Here is an 18,012-nt window from a genome sequence, read left to right as displayed (position 1 = left end):
CTCGTTTAAACTCTGGAATTTACTACTGCATTAGACAGTGATGGCCACCAACCTAGATGGCAGTAGAAGAGGATAAGACAAATTCATGGAGAAGAAAATCTATTGGAAGCGTGAGTTGAGTTGAGTTGAGTTGAGGTTTGGGAGTTGAGAGTTAAGGTTTGGGAGTTGAAGAAGGAAGAGGGAGGATTAGGTGTGGGTTGGTAGAGTTGTATTGTGAGAGAGTGAGAGGAATTGTTAGGTGGAGTCAGATAGATAGTTGGGAATAAGCAGTTTGAAGTTGTTAGGAGCTAAGAATAAGAAACTGACAAGAGAAAAATTAACTGAAACCATAAGCTTGTTCCTGCATTTAAAAATAAACTTGATTATTTGTTTATGTTAACAACTGACTAATAATAAATAATAAAATAACGGTATCTCTGCCGTACCTCCACAGCTGGAGACAGCATTACATCTGAATACCTGTTGCTGGAAACCACAGAAGGGGAAAGTGCTCTTATGCTCAGATTCTGCATGCAAGTTTGCCATTGAGGCATCTGGTTGGCCACTGTGAGAATAGGATGCTGGGTTAGATGGGGAATTGGTGTCTCAGGTCCTAGTCCAACACTTTAACCACCAGACTACATTGGCTCTTGCCTATCATGTAGCATCTGTTTCCATCCTGCAGCCTGATGGTGGGAAGCTTGCAGTGTGTGTTCCAATAGTACTGCTCTTCCACTCCATGACATAATAATAATAATAATAATCACCTATAGGAAAGGGAACTTGGAGATGGTGAAGGTTGCCCACTGACCTGTTATAACAATGTATAAAAGTCAAAGCAGAAACTGGTACTTCTTCAGGTGACGTGCAGGGAGGAGGGATGAATGAATTTTGACATACAGTTGGAAAAGTTGTTGTACTAGGAGCAGCAATGCATGGAGAAAAAGAGAGAGGAAACATCTGGGGAGATGGGAAGTCAGCTTTTAAATTTGTATTAAATTTGTACTATTTTGTACCAATATAATAATAATAATAATAATTTATTATTTATACCCCGCCCATCTGGCTGAGTTTCCCCAGCCACTCTGGGCGGCTCCCAATCAGTGTTAAAAACAGTACAGCATTACATATTAAAAACTTCCCTGAACAGGGCTGCCTTAAGATGTTTTCTGAATGTCAGGTAATTCTTTATGGTGATAATTTGTTATAAATTATGGAAAATCAATAAAAATAATTGCCCCCCCCCAAAAGGCAAGCGGCCATGGGCTCAAACTCAATTTACAAGCAATTGGGGCAAAGCCAATAAATGGTTTTGGGGTCTCCCACTGTGTCTCATTCAGCTCTTAATGAGTCCATGCTTCCTCTTTCAGGTGGAGCCCAGTGTCACCATGACCTGTGTGGATGGGAAGTGGAGCAAGCAGGTAGCCTGTGAACCTGTGGACTGTGGGTTCCCTGACCAGTATCATGTCTACCCAGCCACCTTCAACTGCAGTGAGGGCACCACCTTTGGCAAGAGATGTTCTTTCACTTGTAAGCCTCCTGCCCAGCTGAAGGGTAAGCAGGAAGGACACAAGCGTAAAATGGATCCTTATGCTTCGGTGTTACATGCAAGTGTGGGTAGGACTTCCGTGTTGTGTGTGTTGTCTCCTAGCACTGCTCCCAGGCTCCAGTGCCTTGTGTCCCAGCAATACCTGATCTCTGCCTACCTTTCCTTTTTTCTTTTCTTTCTTTCACAAAATTTATCTATTGCTTGGTTGTAAAGCACACGCGTGCGCACCGACAACCCTTAAACCTTGTATACTGAGCTCTGCTCCACAAGGGCACCACATAGGCTTCAGTACTATCTCTGCCACCTGACTAAGCACTCAGTCTGCTGAGCCCTTATCAAGAGCCAGGTCATATCAGCCAATGCATACAAATCTAATGGAGGTAGATCTGTTTTATTTCCAGCCCACTATAATTTTGTGTATGTTCTTTCGTAAACCTATTCCCAATTCTACTCTAAAATGTGTAAGTAAATGAATGTTTGTTTATTTTTATTTAAAAGCATTTCTAAACCACTTAACATTTTTTTAAAAAATAATATCTCAGCATTATATGAAACTGCAATATAGATACATAGGAACACAGGAAGTTGCCATATACAGACAATTGGGTCATCTAGCACAGTATTGGATACAATGACTCACAGTGGCTCTCCAGGAACTTCAGGCAGGAGATGCTCCCAGCTCTACCTACAGTTTCCTTCTGCATGCAAAGCAGATGCTCTACCACTGAGCTGCGGCCCCTTCCCGTTTCACCACGCGAGGAACCACCCAACAGCTCAACTCAGCATAGAATGTGAGAAAGCATTGTCCACAAGCAAAGCCTGGAAAGAGCAACATTGGTCCAGCCTGCATATTCATGGAATAAATTTGAACTCAGATGTTTGAGGTGCAAGCTTTCTAGACTGTGGCTGGAAAGCTGAGAAATGTCTGTTGGCTTCTGAGAAAAGATCCTGGTCTAAGCACAGGCTCTTGGCCTGACCAAGAAGAGGCTGCTTTCAGCATTCTGAAGTAGCCTGAAACCCACCCTGCTGGCAACTTGAGCATTACGGCAACACTTGGACCGGTAGCTGTCAAAAGTGAAATGGGGGTGGGGGGTGGGGAGGAGAAAAAGAAGTTCTGGGCGCCAAATCACAAAACGATGACTAATAGGGCTCAGCCAGCAAGCTCCTTGAGTCGGGAAGCTGGGATGACTCACTCCTTAATTTGACCACTGATGTCACACAAACCACTGTTTTTTAATGTCACAGTTCATCACCCTGCCGTAGCAAGTATGAGATCATCTGCGCTGGACTGCGGACATGCTGTGTGAGTCAGACAGGAGAAAAACAAAGCCGCTGGACCAGGAAGGGAGATTTTCAGAACTGTACAAAAATACCTCAACGGCTCATGGCTGTTGGGAGGGGAAAAGATACAGAAGCCCTCTTGCTCCCCCCCCCTTTTCCAGGCGAACATCTGAGCATCACTGCTTCTTTCTTTTCCTTCATTCTTGTCTTTCTCTTCATTGACTCCTGCCACTAGATTAAGACATGTGGAACCCCTAAACTGAGTCAGGTTTAAGAGGCAACATAGCATTAACTTTCCCACCTATTTGCAATAAGCCCATATGTAGCGTCTGGTTGAAAATCGCTGAAATGTCTGAAAAACCGTTCTCTATTTTGAGATTTTGAAGGGGAAAAAAAGGTTTGCGTCTGAAGACCTTGAAGTTCACCATTCAGTCTCTGTTTAAGAAGCTCAAATGAAGGAGTTTACCACCTTCCAAGGTGGACTCTGTGTCTCTGGAGGTTTTTAAAGTAGTTCCTTTAAATGAAAATACCTCATGATTTCTTACTTAGCTTATATGTAAACAATATTATAGTTATTTCTACACAGATTAACGAATAATTGTGTAGCCATTAAGTTTATTTTTTCATATCAGAACAATATTGTCTTTCTTAGAGTTTCCCTGTTTCTTTTACTTATTCATTTATTTTAACAGATTATGTAAAACGTCAGATTTGTTAAAAGAAACAAAAAGTATTCAGGGACCCCACAAAGTCCAAGATTCTAAACTGTGGTTTACTTACCTTGTTCGCAAATCCAGCACAACAGACTCCCATGCAACAGGCTCCCATCTGCACTATGCATTTAAAGCAGTATCATGCCACTTTAAACAGCCATGGTTCCCACAAAGAATCATAGGAACTAGTTTGTCAGGGATGCTGAGGGTTGTTCGGAGATCCAGTGTCTCTTCAAAGAACTATAATTCTCAGAGTCCTCTGGAAAGAAGGATTGACAGTTAAACCACACTTAGAATTACAGCTCTGTGAGGGGGTCCCAGGTTCAACCCCCAACATCTCAAGGCATGACTAAAGACATCCCTACCTGAACACCTGGAGAGCTGCTACCAGTCAGTATAGACAATAGATAGACCTGTGACCTGATTTGTAAATGTCAACTTTCTATAGGCTTGTGCAGTCATTTCTCCTTCCATGCTGTGTGCTCCTGCTGTGCCCCACCATGCCTGCAGCTGCCTGCTTCCATATGGGGGCCTGAGTTGGGAGTTCTGTAGTGCCGTGAGGCCTCCAGCAACCTCTGCCCCAAAGCAGGGACAGGAGGGAGCCAAGGGGGGCACCAGGCACAGCAGCAACCCAGGGCACATGGCAATGGCACCAATCATGGCATGAGAAGCATGTGGCGTGCTGTGCCTACAAGCAAAGGATTTGAGGGGCCAAAGAAGGAAGGCAGTGACCGGGGGCTACACCACAGCATGGGAGGGCCTGGCCTTGGCCAACTGCCAGACTCCCTTCTCGCAACCCACCCAGCCTCATGGGAGACGTGTGCTCCGCGCACTCCATGCATTTCCGGGCCAGAAAAGGGAGCCCCCTCCCAGTCTCACGGCAACTTGAGGACTGCTGCAGCTCAGTTGCATAGTGTGATTTGCGCCCTCTAAGAATTTTGTGCCCAGGGGAATCGCCCCAGTAATCACCCCTCCCATGCTACACCACTGATTAGCTCCCAATATGGGGGACATTATGGCCTGAATTACTGTGGACATGAATAAAGTAAGGACTATGAAATGAATCCCTTGGTTCACAGAAGGCACAATATGTGATAATGCCATCATCCTTTGCAATCTTGCCACTTTTCCAAAGGCTACACTGGGCAATCACATATTGTTGTTATTTTATTTAAACTTGATAATTGGTTGTTTCACATAAAGGTCTCCAAACAATTTACAAAACTACTTTGAAGTGGCATTTCATTGCCTGGTAAGTACCTGGCCTGTAATACTGACAAGGTGGCTTCTAAAAGTTTCTGTTTCAGAACATACAATGTGAATAACTCTTATGCCTGAGCTGTATCACTGTAGATTGTATGCGGGGGGGGGGGGGATCACATGATGAAATGCTCACCATCATCCCTGCACATAGAAAGCTAGTATATTGGGGAACATGCTTTGGCTTAGCTCGACACGCACATTGTTCCCCCCCATTTCTGAATTTTATTGGATTGCAGCCAACTAAGTTTTACTCAGGGTGGTCTCACCATAGTTTATGAACCTAAGTTAGTCATGTCTAATCACTTCAGTAGTACACTCCAAAATACAGAACTCATTTTCTTTTTTATATAAGTTTGGGGACCCTGTGGCCCTCCAGATATTGTTGGACTACTACTCTCAGCATCTCTGACCATTAGCCATGCTGAACATTGGGAAGACACCCAGCTCCCTTCCCCTGTTTTATGTGATGCTTGGTGATGTTTTGAAGATGTATGTTGCTTTAATTATACACTCTTAAAAAATAAGAAGCTGCTTTATTCTGAGCCAAAACATTAATCCATCTAGCTTAATATTGTCTCCACTGACTAGCAATGGCTCTCCAGGGTTTCATATAGGGAGTCTTACCTGGAGTTGTCGGAGACTGAAGCTGGGATCAAATGCTCTGCCACTGAGCTATGGTCCTTTATCTAAAGAGCATAGGGACACAGGAGTCTGCCTTATACTGGGTCAGACCATCCATAGTTAACACAGCCTTCGGCTCACCAAATTCTTCGGCATGCATTACTCTTCACATCGCAATTCACTCTCACTTCTGTCTCTGTCCAGGGAACAACAGCAACTTGACATGCTTGGAAGATGGGCTCTGGTCCTTTCCTGAGGCGCTCTGTGAACTGATGTGCCCAGCTCCTCCTTTAGTCCCCAGTGCTGACCTCCAAACTGCTCGCTGTCGTGAAGAGAAACACAAAGTTGGTTCCTTTTGCAAGTATAAATGCAAGCCAGGTTACCATGTCCCAGGATCTTCTCGGAAGGCAAGGAAGTAAGTGGGTACTGCAAAAGGTTGCTGTGCCTCTTTTCATTACTGATAATTTACAATCAGTCTGGTGTACTGGTTAGAGTGCTGGACTAGGACTTGGGAGTCCCGGGTTCAAATCCCTACTCGGCCATAAAGTTTCTTCGATGACCGTTGGCCATTCATGACCAGGAATGGAAATTTAATTCTGCTTGTATGTAAAGGCAAACCTAATTTGCACTTCTAGGGGGAATACAAGAACAGCCATCCTTCAAACTCTGCAGTTCTCTTAATTTTGTGATGTAGTTCTCCAGTCAAACAGTATTTACAAAAATGCCTATTTTAGGGGATAAGTGTGCATAAACAGGAGTGTACTAGTGAAAATAACATATCAACTGGATTGCAGGGGAGAATTCCTTGCAAAAATCTGTACAGTAGTAAAAAAAAATTACAAAAAAGTGTGTATGAGAAGAAATTTGCATTGTGCTTACAGATTTTCCATGAAGGTTATATATATATATATATATATATATATATATATATATATATATATATATATATATATAATGCAAATAGTTGTAGAAATGTGGCAAACTGAATTTAGAATTGGAAAAATGAGACAAAGGGTTCCATATATCCCTAGCCACTACCTCTCAGCTGAGTCTTATCTCACATGGTAAAATGTTTATAAATGGTGCTGGGAATTGTAGCTCTCTAAGTGGTTTCCTAATAAGTCTCAGTACCCTTAGCAGACTATAGTTCCCATGATTATTTGGGAAGGGGGCGGGGAGCCATAACTGTTCAAAGTGGCAGAAGCTTTAAATGTATAGTGCGGAAGTGACCTGACTTTTTCTGCATGAAGCAGAGGGTTTTACAAAATGGGCTCCATGGCAATGGAGGACATTCCATGTATGCTCTCCACTAAAGTCTGAAGTGGGAGATCTGGGAAGGAAGGAAGGAAGGAAGGAAGGAAGGAAGGAAGGAAGGAAGGAAGGAAGGAAGGACTTCACATAGCACAACTGAATTATGGAAATTCACTACATGATATATAGAGAAGGATACCAACTTGGACTGCTTTAATAGAAGAATGTGTTAACAGTAAGTCTAGTGGTCACTGTGGTTCAGTTGCCTCCTGTAATAACTCTTAATCTCAGAGTTGTGGGTTTGAGTCCCATATTGGGGGTTGGACTAGATGACCGTCATTGTGTCTTCCAGCTCTATGATTCTATGAAATCATTACTGGCACAAAATCACCTCTGAATACCAATGCCTGGGGCACATGATTCTGGAGAATGCTATTGCATTCATGTCCTGTTTGTGAGCTTCCTATAGGTATATGGTTGACCACTTGTGAGAACAGGATGCTGGACTAGATAGACCACAGGGCTCTTCAGATGTCTTGAACAGGCCAGAAACAAATTGTCCTCCTCTATTAGTTGCTTATGAGAATGAGGCCTTTGAAGGAATGGAGAAAGGGAGTGCCACATAGCTGTTCTGGGAAGGAGTTCTAGGCATAAGCTGTTGCAAGAGAGCACAACAGGAGTGGATCAAGGGAGCAAAAAGTTTCCTCTAATTCCATAGCGCTTAAATGCAACAACCACAATCCTGGCCGCCACCACCCTCCCCTGCGCACACATAAAAGGGCAAAGCATCAAGGATGACTTCCATGGAATTTTGCATGAGAATGCAACTTAATGGTTTATCTCAGGAGCCTCTTGTTACCTGCTCCTTTATTGAAGATGCCAGCCATTAAAGCTCACCCCTCTCATTCTGTCTCTATAAGCCATTGCATTCACAAACCAGCTCTGTGCTAGGAACCTCCTTTTGGAAATACCCTCTTTGATATGCAACCTGGGGAGTCCCCTTTGAACCTTGGTGGGAAAAAGAAGTTTACTGGTATTCTACGTTTTATGACTCAGTGGGGATGGCGAGTGGAGAAAAAGAAACCCACATCAAAAATAGCCACTGACCTTAAGGTCTGGGTGAAGATTTTCAGTGTGGGGCGGGGGGGGGGGGCAACTTCAGCAGCTGGACCTTTGGAAATAGCCATTGTTTTCATTAGGAGACCACACAGCATAAATCCACCACCATGGTCCTGAAGTGTCAGGGACACAAATGTCTGTTGTGGTGGCAGCTTGGGAAAATGTTACAGAACTCAGGCTGCGTGTTAAATAAATCAACTGTTTCTCCTGTTTACCTTCTCTCCGCTCCCCCAATGTACTGTAGGAGGGCCTTTAAGATCCAGTGTGGCCAAGATGGAACTTGGCTAGAAGGAGCTTGTACACCTGTCACCTGCGAACCTCCACCCTCCAAGTTCTATGGGCTCTACCACTGCACCAACGGCTTCCAGTTCAACAGCGAGTGCAGGATCAAGTGTGAAGAGGATGGCACCCAAGCTGTGAGTCCCTTCCAACCTCATCTAAGCTGTTGCAGGTTTCTTAAAAGCCTTCCCCTGTAGCGATACCCAAAGAAGTCTCACCAGGACGTGTTACATTGCCACATTCTATTCATCCATCCATCCATTCCTTTTATTTCATAAAATGTATACACCGCTTGATTGTTTTTTTAAAAAAGAAAACCCTCAAAGCAGTTTAGAGAAAAAGATAAAACAGTAAAATCAAGAAATACCCACAACTGTACTTTAAAACATACAGAAGTTAAAATACTGAAAAATTGCAACTCACCTCAGCTTTCTAAGCATCTTGGTGGGCTTGTCTAAACAGGATGTTTTTAGCAGGTGCCAGAAAGTGTACAGTGAATGTGCCTGCTTGAGCTCAATAGGCAGGGAGTTCCAAAGTGCAGGTGCTGCCACACTCAACGTCTGAGTTCTTACAAATGCAGAACGGGTATTATGTGACACTTGTGGTAGTGCCAGTTCTGCTGATAGAAGTAGTCAAGTGGGCACATGTGGGGTGAGACAATCTCACAGGCGAACTGGTCCCAAGAGCTTTATATGCTAATAGTAACATATTGAACTTGGCCCAATAGCAAATCAGCAACCAGTTCAGATCTGTGCACAGAGGTCATATGTGCTGACAAAGCCTCACGTCTATCAGCAATCATGCTGTAGCATTCTGCAGTGACCACAGCTTCGAGATCAAGCACGAGGAAAGTCCCACCTAGACTGCTTTGCAGTAATCCAGTCTTGAAGCATCCAACACATGAACCGCTGAGACCAGGTTTTCCTGGTCCAAGAATGGTCATAGTTGCAGTTGGTAAAAGCATTTCTAGTCATGGAAGCAGGGCCATCTTACCCATAGGCACAAGGGATGTGGGGCACCCGGGCGCCGGGCTGTCAGGGGTGCAAGGCCAAGAGTCCGGGGCCCAAGAGTTGGGTCCGGGGAAGAGCCCACCTGTTGGAGCACCGCAACGGGCTCTTCTGCTGTGGCCGGCTCTGCGCCGCAAGTTTGGGGGCGACCGAGCCAGTGAGAAGCTGAGGTAGCCAGCCGGCTCCGCCCTCCTGTGCACCTGGGACTGGGCAACCTGAGGGAGGCAGGCGGATCTTTGCACCCCAGCACCACATAAGCTTAAGGCAGTCCTGCATGGAAGCTACCTAAACCTCCATTGACAGAGCTGCCCATATGATCACTACCCATGGCTACTAGTCACCTATGAGTATGTTCTACCTTACCTGGTACTGTTTGTACAGATTTTTATTTGATTTTACAAAAGTTACATCAGATAATATAGCTGAATAGACCATAACAGTCTTATATCATTCATGCATGGCAAAAGCTACATATTGGGTTTGCCACATTGCAGTGCTGTATCAGACTTATGATTCATTCTCATTAGTCAGCATATATACTCTTAGTTCATAAAGAAGATCAAACAAAGGAAAGAAAGATGAAATTAGCTATTAATAAGCAATATCATACAGCCAAATACTCTCAATATTTTGGTTTAGTTCTCAATTATTGTAGGTAAGTGTCAGAGGCTGTTACCAGTTGTGAAAAAGCTGGTTTAAATAATATTCACTTTTCTTTCATGTTGCAGGTGAGATAAAATAGAATGCTAATACATGTGAAAGTGGGGGTAGAGGTTGAAACATTGATTCAGATCAACCAAATCGAGCTAAGGGCTGGTGGGGGATATTGTTCATTTTTTCAGAAGCTAGTGTATGTAATGAAGTCAAACCACACTGCCTAGGTGATCTGCCCATGAGATAACTGTAACATATTTGTTTGTGACTCAAGAAGGGCTGTTTTCTAGTCTTCTACCAATCATCTAGTGTTGCACCAGAAAGATATTTCCAGTGTCTGATTATGTTTCATCTTGCAGCCTGTAATAGGTGGCCTATTAGTATCTCACCTGGTACTGAAAAGACCATAATGAAGGCTCCAAGTGAACCTCTATGGAGAGAGTTTCCCATAAGTGCTGTGTCAGCACTGAAAAGGCCTTCTACAAGTTGCCAGCCAGCAGTGCCCTGCTCTTTTTCAGAATGCTCCATTGCACACCTGCCCCTTCATTTTCCAGGATCCCCTCCCCCCCCCATGCCCACTGAGCATACCTAATCCTTGTTCTACTTTTTCTAGTATTACGCACAAACACACCCATGACAGCTCTTAGGGGTTTTTTTCCATAAAGCTTTTTTCTGCAACTTCATATCTTGGGGTTCCCCCACCCAAAAACTCATTTCATTGCATGAAAGCTGCCATTTCAGGTACAAAAGCACAAGTACCTGAAGAATGAGTTTGCTATGATTAAACTTATCTCCCAACCTAGGAGCCAACTCTTAGGGGCCATGGGGGCTCTGGCCCCCTGCAATAAAATATTTGAGGGGGCTGTCCCCCCCAAAGTTGATGTGCATTGCGTGTTTGATTATGTGGGGCAGGGCATAGCTGCTCCCCCAATATTTTATTCAAGTTGGCATCCTTGTCTCCTGATCTTATGAGGAAAGCTCTGCTTGATTCAACCAAAGATCTATGTAGTCCAGGGGTGTAGAACTGTTTCCATGCCAAGGGCTGTGATTTGCTATTCAACAACTTTGGGCAAAAAAAAAAGTTGGATTTCTACTTTGAAATATGGCAACTTGATACAGTACAGTGGTGCCCCGCAAAACGAAAAACGCGCAAGACGAAAGGGTTTTTCGGTTTTTGCGTTGCTTCGCTAGACAAATTTCCCTATGGGCTTGCTTCACAAGACGAAACGTCTTGCGAGTTCTTGCAAGTTTTTTTCCTTTTTCTTAAAGCTGCTAAGCCGTTAATAGCCGCTAATAGCCGCTAAGCCGCTAATAGCCGTGCTTCGCAAGACGAAGAGACTCGCGGAACGGATTAATTTCGTCTTGCGAGGCACCAGTTTCCAGGTGCATCTCTCTCTGCCCTTCAATGTGAACAAGTGAATAGCATTATCCCAAATCAGGGATATATTCCAGCCAGACGAAAACACACAAGGATGACGTGAAGCAAGACCAGGGAGGGGTATGGCCCAGGGAGATTAGAGGGGTCCAGGAGAAAGTTCCAAGGGCCAGACAGAAGGGCATGGAGGGCCACATACTGTTGGGGGGGCGTTAAATGAGGAGGGGGAGAACCATGTATGCCACCTTGAGCTGCTTGGAGAATAAGGTGGGCCGTAAGTGCAATAAATAAATAATAAATATGAACTTCATTAGCATTTAAAGTAAAAATGAAACAAACTGTCAATAAATTAAAGCAGTGAATGAAAAAAATACAACAAACAGTCCAATGAGACTGGAACCCAATGCCTCAAGTCCGTCATCCCATTTCACACAGTGACCAATCAGAAACTTCTTGGAATCCCACAAGCTGGAGCCCTACTTAACATTTGCAGTGGTGCACTGCCCCCAAACAAGGAAGCTCTACTTGGTCATCATCATCATCATCAACATCATCATCACATAAATGTAGAGAGACCTCCCCAAACCTTCTCCAAACCCATTGTTTCTGCTGCCCTCTTCTCCCGCTCCCATGGGTTATAGCCAATGCTAATCCTAATTAAAGTAGAAGGCTTGTATCTCGGTGCCAGAGCATCTACTTTCCATGCAGAAAGTCCCACGTTCAATCTCTGGCATCTCCAGGTCGGTCTGGAAAAGACTCCCTGTCTGAAAGCCTGGAGAACTGCTGCCTGTCAGTGTAGACAATACTGAGCTAAATGGACTCAGTCCACATTCACACCATACATTTAAAGCACTGATACCACTTTGAACAGTCATGACTTCTCCCAAAGAATTATGGGAGCTGTATTTTGCCAAGGATGCTAAGAGTTGTTAAGAGACACCTATTTCCCCTACAGATAAGTAGTTCCCAGAGTGGTTTAGCAATCAGTTCCTCTTCACAGAAAACCCAGGAAATGTCAGCTCTCCTAACAATTCTCAGCACCCTTAGCACATTGCAGCTCCCATAATTCTTTGGTGGAAGCCATGACTGTTCAAAATGGTATCATAGTGCTTTAAATTTATAGTGTGGATGTGGGTTTGCATGGGCACAACTAACTTAGGTCCATTGATTTCAATGGGTTTGATCTGAGTAGAACTTAGTAGGGTACATCCTTGTGCCTTTCCTAGGTCTAAAGGTAAAGGGACCCCTGACCATTAGATCCAGTCGTGGCCGACTCTAGGGTTGCGGCGCTCATCTCGCTTTATTGGCCAAGGGAGCCAGCGTACAGCTTCCGGGTCATGTGGCCAGCATGACTAAGCCGCTTCTGGTGAACCAGAGCAGAGCACGGAAAAGCCATTTTATCTTCCCGCCAGAGCGGTACCTATTTATCTACTTGCACTTTGACGTGCTTTTGAACTGCTAGGTTGGCAGGAGCAGGGACCGAGCAACGGGAGCTCACCCCGTCACAGGGATTCAAACCCCCGACCTTCTGGTTGGCAAGCCCTAGGCTCTGTGGTTTAACCCACAGCGCCATCCGCGTCCCTTTTTCAAGGTATACAGCATCCTTTTTGAGAAGGACTGACCAGAACTGTGCATAGTAGAACAGTTCTGCATGTGCCATGCTGTGCTGTGTGAGATATGCAAACAACTGGCATATTCTCTTCCCAAACCTTCCACACAGAAGTCTGGCATCTGGTCTGTGTAAAACCGTCACATACCAATCAGCATCCCTTTAGACTTTGACTCTTCTGTGTTTAGATCTAGCAGGCCCTGTTTCTCCCCACCCCTCACCCTTGGTGTGTTTTGGCCAACTTGGTGGTCAATGTGCCTGTGAGCTGTTTGGCAGCCTTACAGCCACCAAGAGAGCCTGGTTCCACCAGCCTCTTATGTTTGGTGCATAAAACGTGCACTGATGTAATAGGGTTTGTGTTTCACAGTTCAGGGTTGTGTTTAAAACTGCTTCAAGCCTTTGGGGGAATGGGAAATCGCCCCACTGGGAACATAAGAAGAGCCCTGCTGGATCAGGCCAGTGGCCCACATAGTCTGTTATCCTGTTCTCACAAGAGCTGTCTCCCCTCCTGTGGTTTCCAACAAGTGGGAAATCTATAAAGATGGGAGAGCAAAATTCATTATTTGCACAAGTGTCAAACTATGACACTTCCCAAAGCAGCGTGTTTGTGGGATGGAATCCTCACGCACCATTCATGGTGTTTTATTCATTATCATATTTGTACCCCCCCCTTTCTTTCAAGGAACTCAAGGTTGTGTACATTCTTCTCCCACCCAGCCCCAACCCATTTTACCGTCACTACAACCCTGTGAAGTAGGGTAGAGTGAGAGAGAGCGACTGCCTAAGCTAACCCTGTGGGCTTCATGCCTGAGAGAGGATGTCTGGTCTCTGACACTTTAACCCTGTGATTCTCAACTTGTGGGTCCCAGATGTTGTTGGACTACAACTCCCATCATCCCTGAGCTCTAGCCTTGCCAGCTAGGGGTGATGGGAGTTGTAGCTCAACAATATCTGGGGGACCCACAGGTTGAGAAAGGCTGCGTAACCACTGTGCCACACCAGCTCTCACATTATAGCAATTACACATCCTATTCCTTGCTATATTTGGGAGGGTGGAGGGGGATTAGGGCAACATGGTGGGGGGAGTGCCAATCTCTGGTGTAAGGTGGGTTGGCTGAAAGTCTGAGCTCTCATCACATAAACAGAAGTTATTTCATACTGACATATAAAACTTAAGTGAGGTTCAGCTCTTAATTCAGACATGATGTAGAGGGGTGGGGAGTAGTCCATGGATATGTGTACATTTTTTCTTTTTAAAGCATGTTTTTAATGCAGGAGAAACATCAGCTTGGCTGTGAGGCAATTCCACCCCCACCCCCGCCTCCCGCAAAAGCATTTATATCATGCAGTAGTTAACATTATATGATATGTACCTTGGCACTGAAACCAGCATTTCAGTCTCGCTGGAGTCCAGTTTTTCCTTGGCTTGCAACGAGGATTAAACCATTAGGGGCCTTAATAGTCCTCGTTTCTAGCAGAAATAGGTGTGTGTTACTGCTCTGCAGACTTTGGTGGACCTTGTGAGAGTACTGACCCTTGAAAATGATAATGGCTTCAATTAATGTGACCCTTCTGGCGAGGATAAATTATTGTTTTAGTGTTTTATATAGTTTTCTCCCCCTAATATATTGGCTCCATAATAGGCTGATGCTGGAGCTAGGGATGTGTGTGAGTGTGTATGTGGTTTCTATGTTTGAATGGGAGAGAATTCCTTGGTGACTTCAATGCAGCTGAAATTTCTTTAGGAAGGCTGGGACAAATTTGCCAATTTCAGTTGACAGATCCCAATCTTCAGTTCAGTTCTCTACTCTCTGATAGAATTTTTTTCTTGGGGGCAGGGCAGATTGTTATTAAAACTCACCTGCATTTTCATTTTCATTTTTTTGCAGGTTTTGCTTATAGCAAACACATGCAGCTTTGGCTGATGTTCACATTTTGTTACAAGCCATTTCCTCTAATGTATTGTATTTTAAGATACCTTTTCCATGAAAATAGTAATTTTCATGCACACTTTTATTATTTATTTATTTTTGTACACATGCAGAAAAAGTGATGGATAGTAATGCAACCAGCTGGTGCCCATTGGGACTGGCAGGGTAAAAAGCAGGGTGTCCAAACCAGAGGTAGAGTCACAGCCAATGACAGATGGAGCCACTACCTGATTGGATATGTATAAGAAGGCAGGCAGGTGGGGGCTGGCTGAGGACAGACTGAGGTTGCAGGTGTAGGGGCAGTGCCCCATTTCCAATGAATGATAGTGATGCCTGGAACACCTTCACCCTTTACCTAAGCTGTTCTTCCTGCTTTCTCTCACCAGGGCCGTGGGAACAACGTGATTCACTGCCGGAAAGACGGCACCTGGAGTGGCTCATTTCAGCTCTGCAGAGGGATGCAAGGACACTGCTCCCTTCCCAGCCAGCTGAGCGGAGGCCTGAAACTGCAGTGTCCAGACGGATACAGCATAGGTATTTATAAGGTTTCTGCCAGCTTAGAAACCAAATGGTTGATGTCAGTGAAAAAGGCAGGAGAAAGGCAAGGGTTCTTCAAAAGTTTCCTCTTCCGTCTCCCACCTTCCCCTCATTGGCCTGAGTCTCAAAACAACACAGCTAATTAATCCCTCTTGAAAGGGCAAGACAGACTTTAAGGTGCCAGACCTCTTGGTAACATATGATGCTCCCCTGCACTCACATAACAGGGTGGCTCTCTGTGGTCCTCGGTGGTGTGCCCTGTAGGAATGGACCCTCTGCTGATCAACACCTTTTCATTTGTCCATATCATGGACACAACACCAGGGTTTGAAACAGGAGACTTTTGCATCCGTACCTGGAGATGCCAGGGGCCAGATCTCTGGCCTTCTCTATGCAAAGCATAGGCTATGGACCTTCTGTGAGTGGCCCTTCCACAAAGTGTGAGCATCATTGACAAGGGATGGGGGAGAGATTTGATTCAGTTTGCATTTGAAGACAAATCCGCTTAATTCACACTTTCTGAAATAATCCACTAACTGAGGCACAAATCTCCTTTCGAAATATGCATGTCTCTAAAGTCATATACTAAGGTAAAATGCACACTACATACTTTCAAATATAGCTAATGTTGAAAACAACATACACAAATACATTATATAGAGGGAAATTGCTCTGCAAGTATGTGTATGTCAAAGCAAAATTGCAGACAAAAGGTTACATTTGGAGAAATCCATACTAAAATGCTGATGGTTTCCCATGATAACTTTAAAAAAAAACCCAAAAACAAAACAAAACCTGGCAAACTGATGTGGCAATGTGGAGAACTGAATTTTGAGATTGGAAAAGGAAGAAACTGAAACTGACAGATCCTCCCATCCCTATCACTGATCCAGGTTGTGTAGTCCTACCAATACAGCAAAGATGCATTGCAGGTAAAGCTCCAGGTCTATGTGTGTTTGTGTGATTCCCCCCTGCGCCATTCTCTCCTTGGCTATCATTTTGAACTCCAAAGAAATATCTCCCCTCCCCTCTCTCTTACACATACACTGTGCTGATCCCTCATTATAGCCTAACTATTGTGAGTTGCTTCAAGGCCTTCCCAAGGGGGAGAGGAATGCAACCTAGATGAGCTCACTGCTCTGTAATGATGCCAATTATGGATCACATATCAAAACAATTCAGGCCTGCTCCTCTCCTGAAGTGTAAATTGCACTGCTGGTGAAGCAGTGAGACGGCAAGCAGGCATCCTTTTCCCTGACAACGTGTATTATCTCTGGAGAAGAGGTGACCTTTAGATGCCTACCAAAGGTTGCTGTAGCATTCAAGGGACATCATCCCCCCTCATTTTTCATAATGCTGGGTCCTAACTTTCTTTTTTTGGTAGAGGGGGCAAGGTGTAGGAATGGAAGCGGAAATGGAAATTAAATGGCAATTGCCTTGCTCCACAAGGTATTGTTTTGTTATTCATTTATGTCACTTTCCCCATGATCATAGAACCATAGGATTACAATTACAGTTATCCTCCTTGTTTTACCCTTATGGCAAACTTTGGAGGTAGGGCTGCAGCAATCAGTCCTGGCTCTGCCAGTATGTATTATGGACCAGGGTCAGTCTGAGCCTGGGTTTTCGATGCTCAAGTCGTTAGGGTAGGTAGCAACTTCTACCACCTTCGAGCAGTGGTGAGCTGCAGTAAACCCATCTCAGGGGTACAGCCTCTGCTTTGCATGCAGAAAGCTGCAGGTGCGACCCCAGGTCAGCCTATAATGTCACCAGCATGAAATAATGGTGGGCCACAGCCAGCCAGCATAAACAATATTGAACTATGAGTGGCTACTAGCCATGATGGCTATGCTGTGCCTTCTCAGCCAGAGGCAGTAATGCTTGTGCATGCCATTTTCTGGAAACCACAGGAGGGGAGAGTGCTCGTGCTCAGATTCTGCCTATGGGTTTCCCATTCAGGTATCTGTTTGGTCACTGAGAGAACAGAATGCTGGATTAGATGGGCAGTTTGTGTGGTGCACATATGTTACTTGGAAAAATGCTGGGGATTGAAACCGGAACCTCCTTCATGCAAAGGAGATATGCTTCTTCTGAGCTCTGGTCCATCCACATAGATGGGTCATTGGCCTGATCCAGCAGGCTCTTCTTACATTCATTGTCATTGGCTGGGCCCACCCCCACAACCCAGAAGGCAAAATCTATCCCAAGCAAGGCCTCTGATGAATATCTTAACAGCTGTGCAGAATCATTGGGGAATAAGCAGGCTATTTCGGTGGTTTATAGGTCAGGCGTTGCATGGAAAGAGGCATCTGTTGTCAGCAAGAACAGAATCTTGTCTAGTGAGTGACAGATAGCCACCCACACATACAGACATACCCTCCAGTCCTATGTTGTGTCTTCCATCCACTGGGAATGAACCAGTAACAGCTGTCTATGCAATTTTCCCAGAAAGCTTAATAAAATGCTGCTATCAGTGAAACTGCATCCATGGGATCTGTTAGGTTGGCACATATATACACAGGTGAAACTCAGAAAGATAACCCATCTTCAAACAACAGCAAAATCTATCTACCCGTTTGACTCAGCCACTCAAAAATAATGGAAGGCAAACCTATCCAAAGGCATTTAAAGGCAAGCCTATCTAATTCACAGTTTCTGAAACAATGTGCAAACTGAAACAAAGCTATTGTTTGAAATTCATTCTTTTCCATATTTTGCAGTGCAATTTCTCCATCCAAGTAATGTGTAAAAATAGCAATAGTCACAATAATACTAGAGTAAAAATGCACATATCAGTGAAAATATTGTAATATATTTGGGGCAATTCTTTTGGAAATATGTGTA

General features: G+C 44.5%; 1 protein-coding gene across 1 annotated transcript in view; it reads left to right on the top strand.

Moving 5' to 3' along the window:
* The window catches only part of PAPPA (pappalysin 1), a 236,094-nt gene that overhangs the window by 178,298 nt on the left and 39,784 nt on the right, over positions 1 to 18,012 (top strand). The window contains exons 15-18 of the mRNA XM_081896277.1: positions 1,350 to 1,533; positions 5,611 to 5,821; positions 8,021 to 8,192; positions 15,018 to 15,165. Coding sequence (XP_081752403.1) covers positions 1,350 to 1,533; positions 5,611 to 5,821; positions 8,021 to 8,192; positions 15,018 to 15,165 — 715 coding nt within the window. The remainder of the gene's footprint in view (positions 1 to 1,349; positions 1,534 to 5,610; positions 5,822 to 8,020; positions 8,193 to 15,017; positions 15,166 to 18,012) is intronic.

This window comes from Podarcis melisellensis (genome assembly GCF_964234715.1).
Source record: "Podarcis melisellensis genome assembly, chromosome: Z".
NCBI classification, from domain to species: Eukaryota; Metazoa; Chordata; class Lepidosauria; order Squamata; family Lacertidae; genus Podarcis; species Podarcis melisellensis.
The sequence above is the reverse complement of the archived record's forward strand: the minus strand, read 5'-3'. Positions and strand labels throughout refer to the sequence as shown.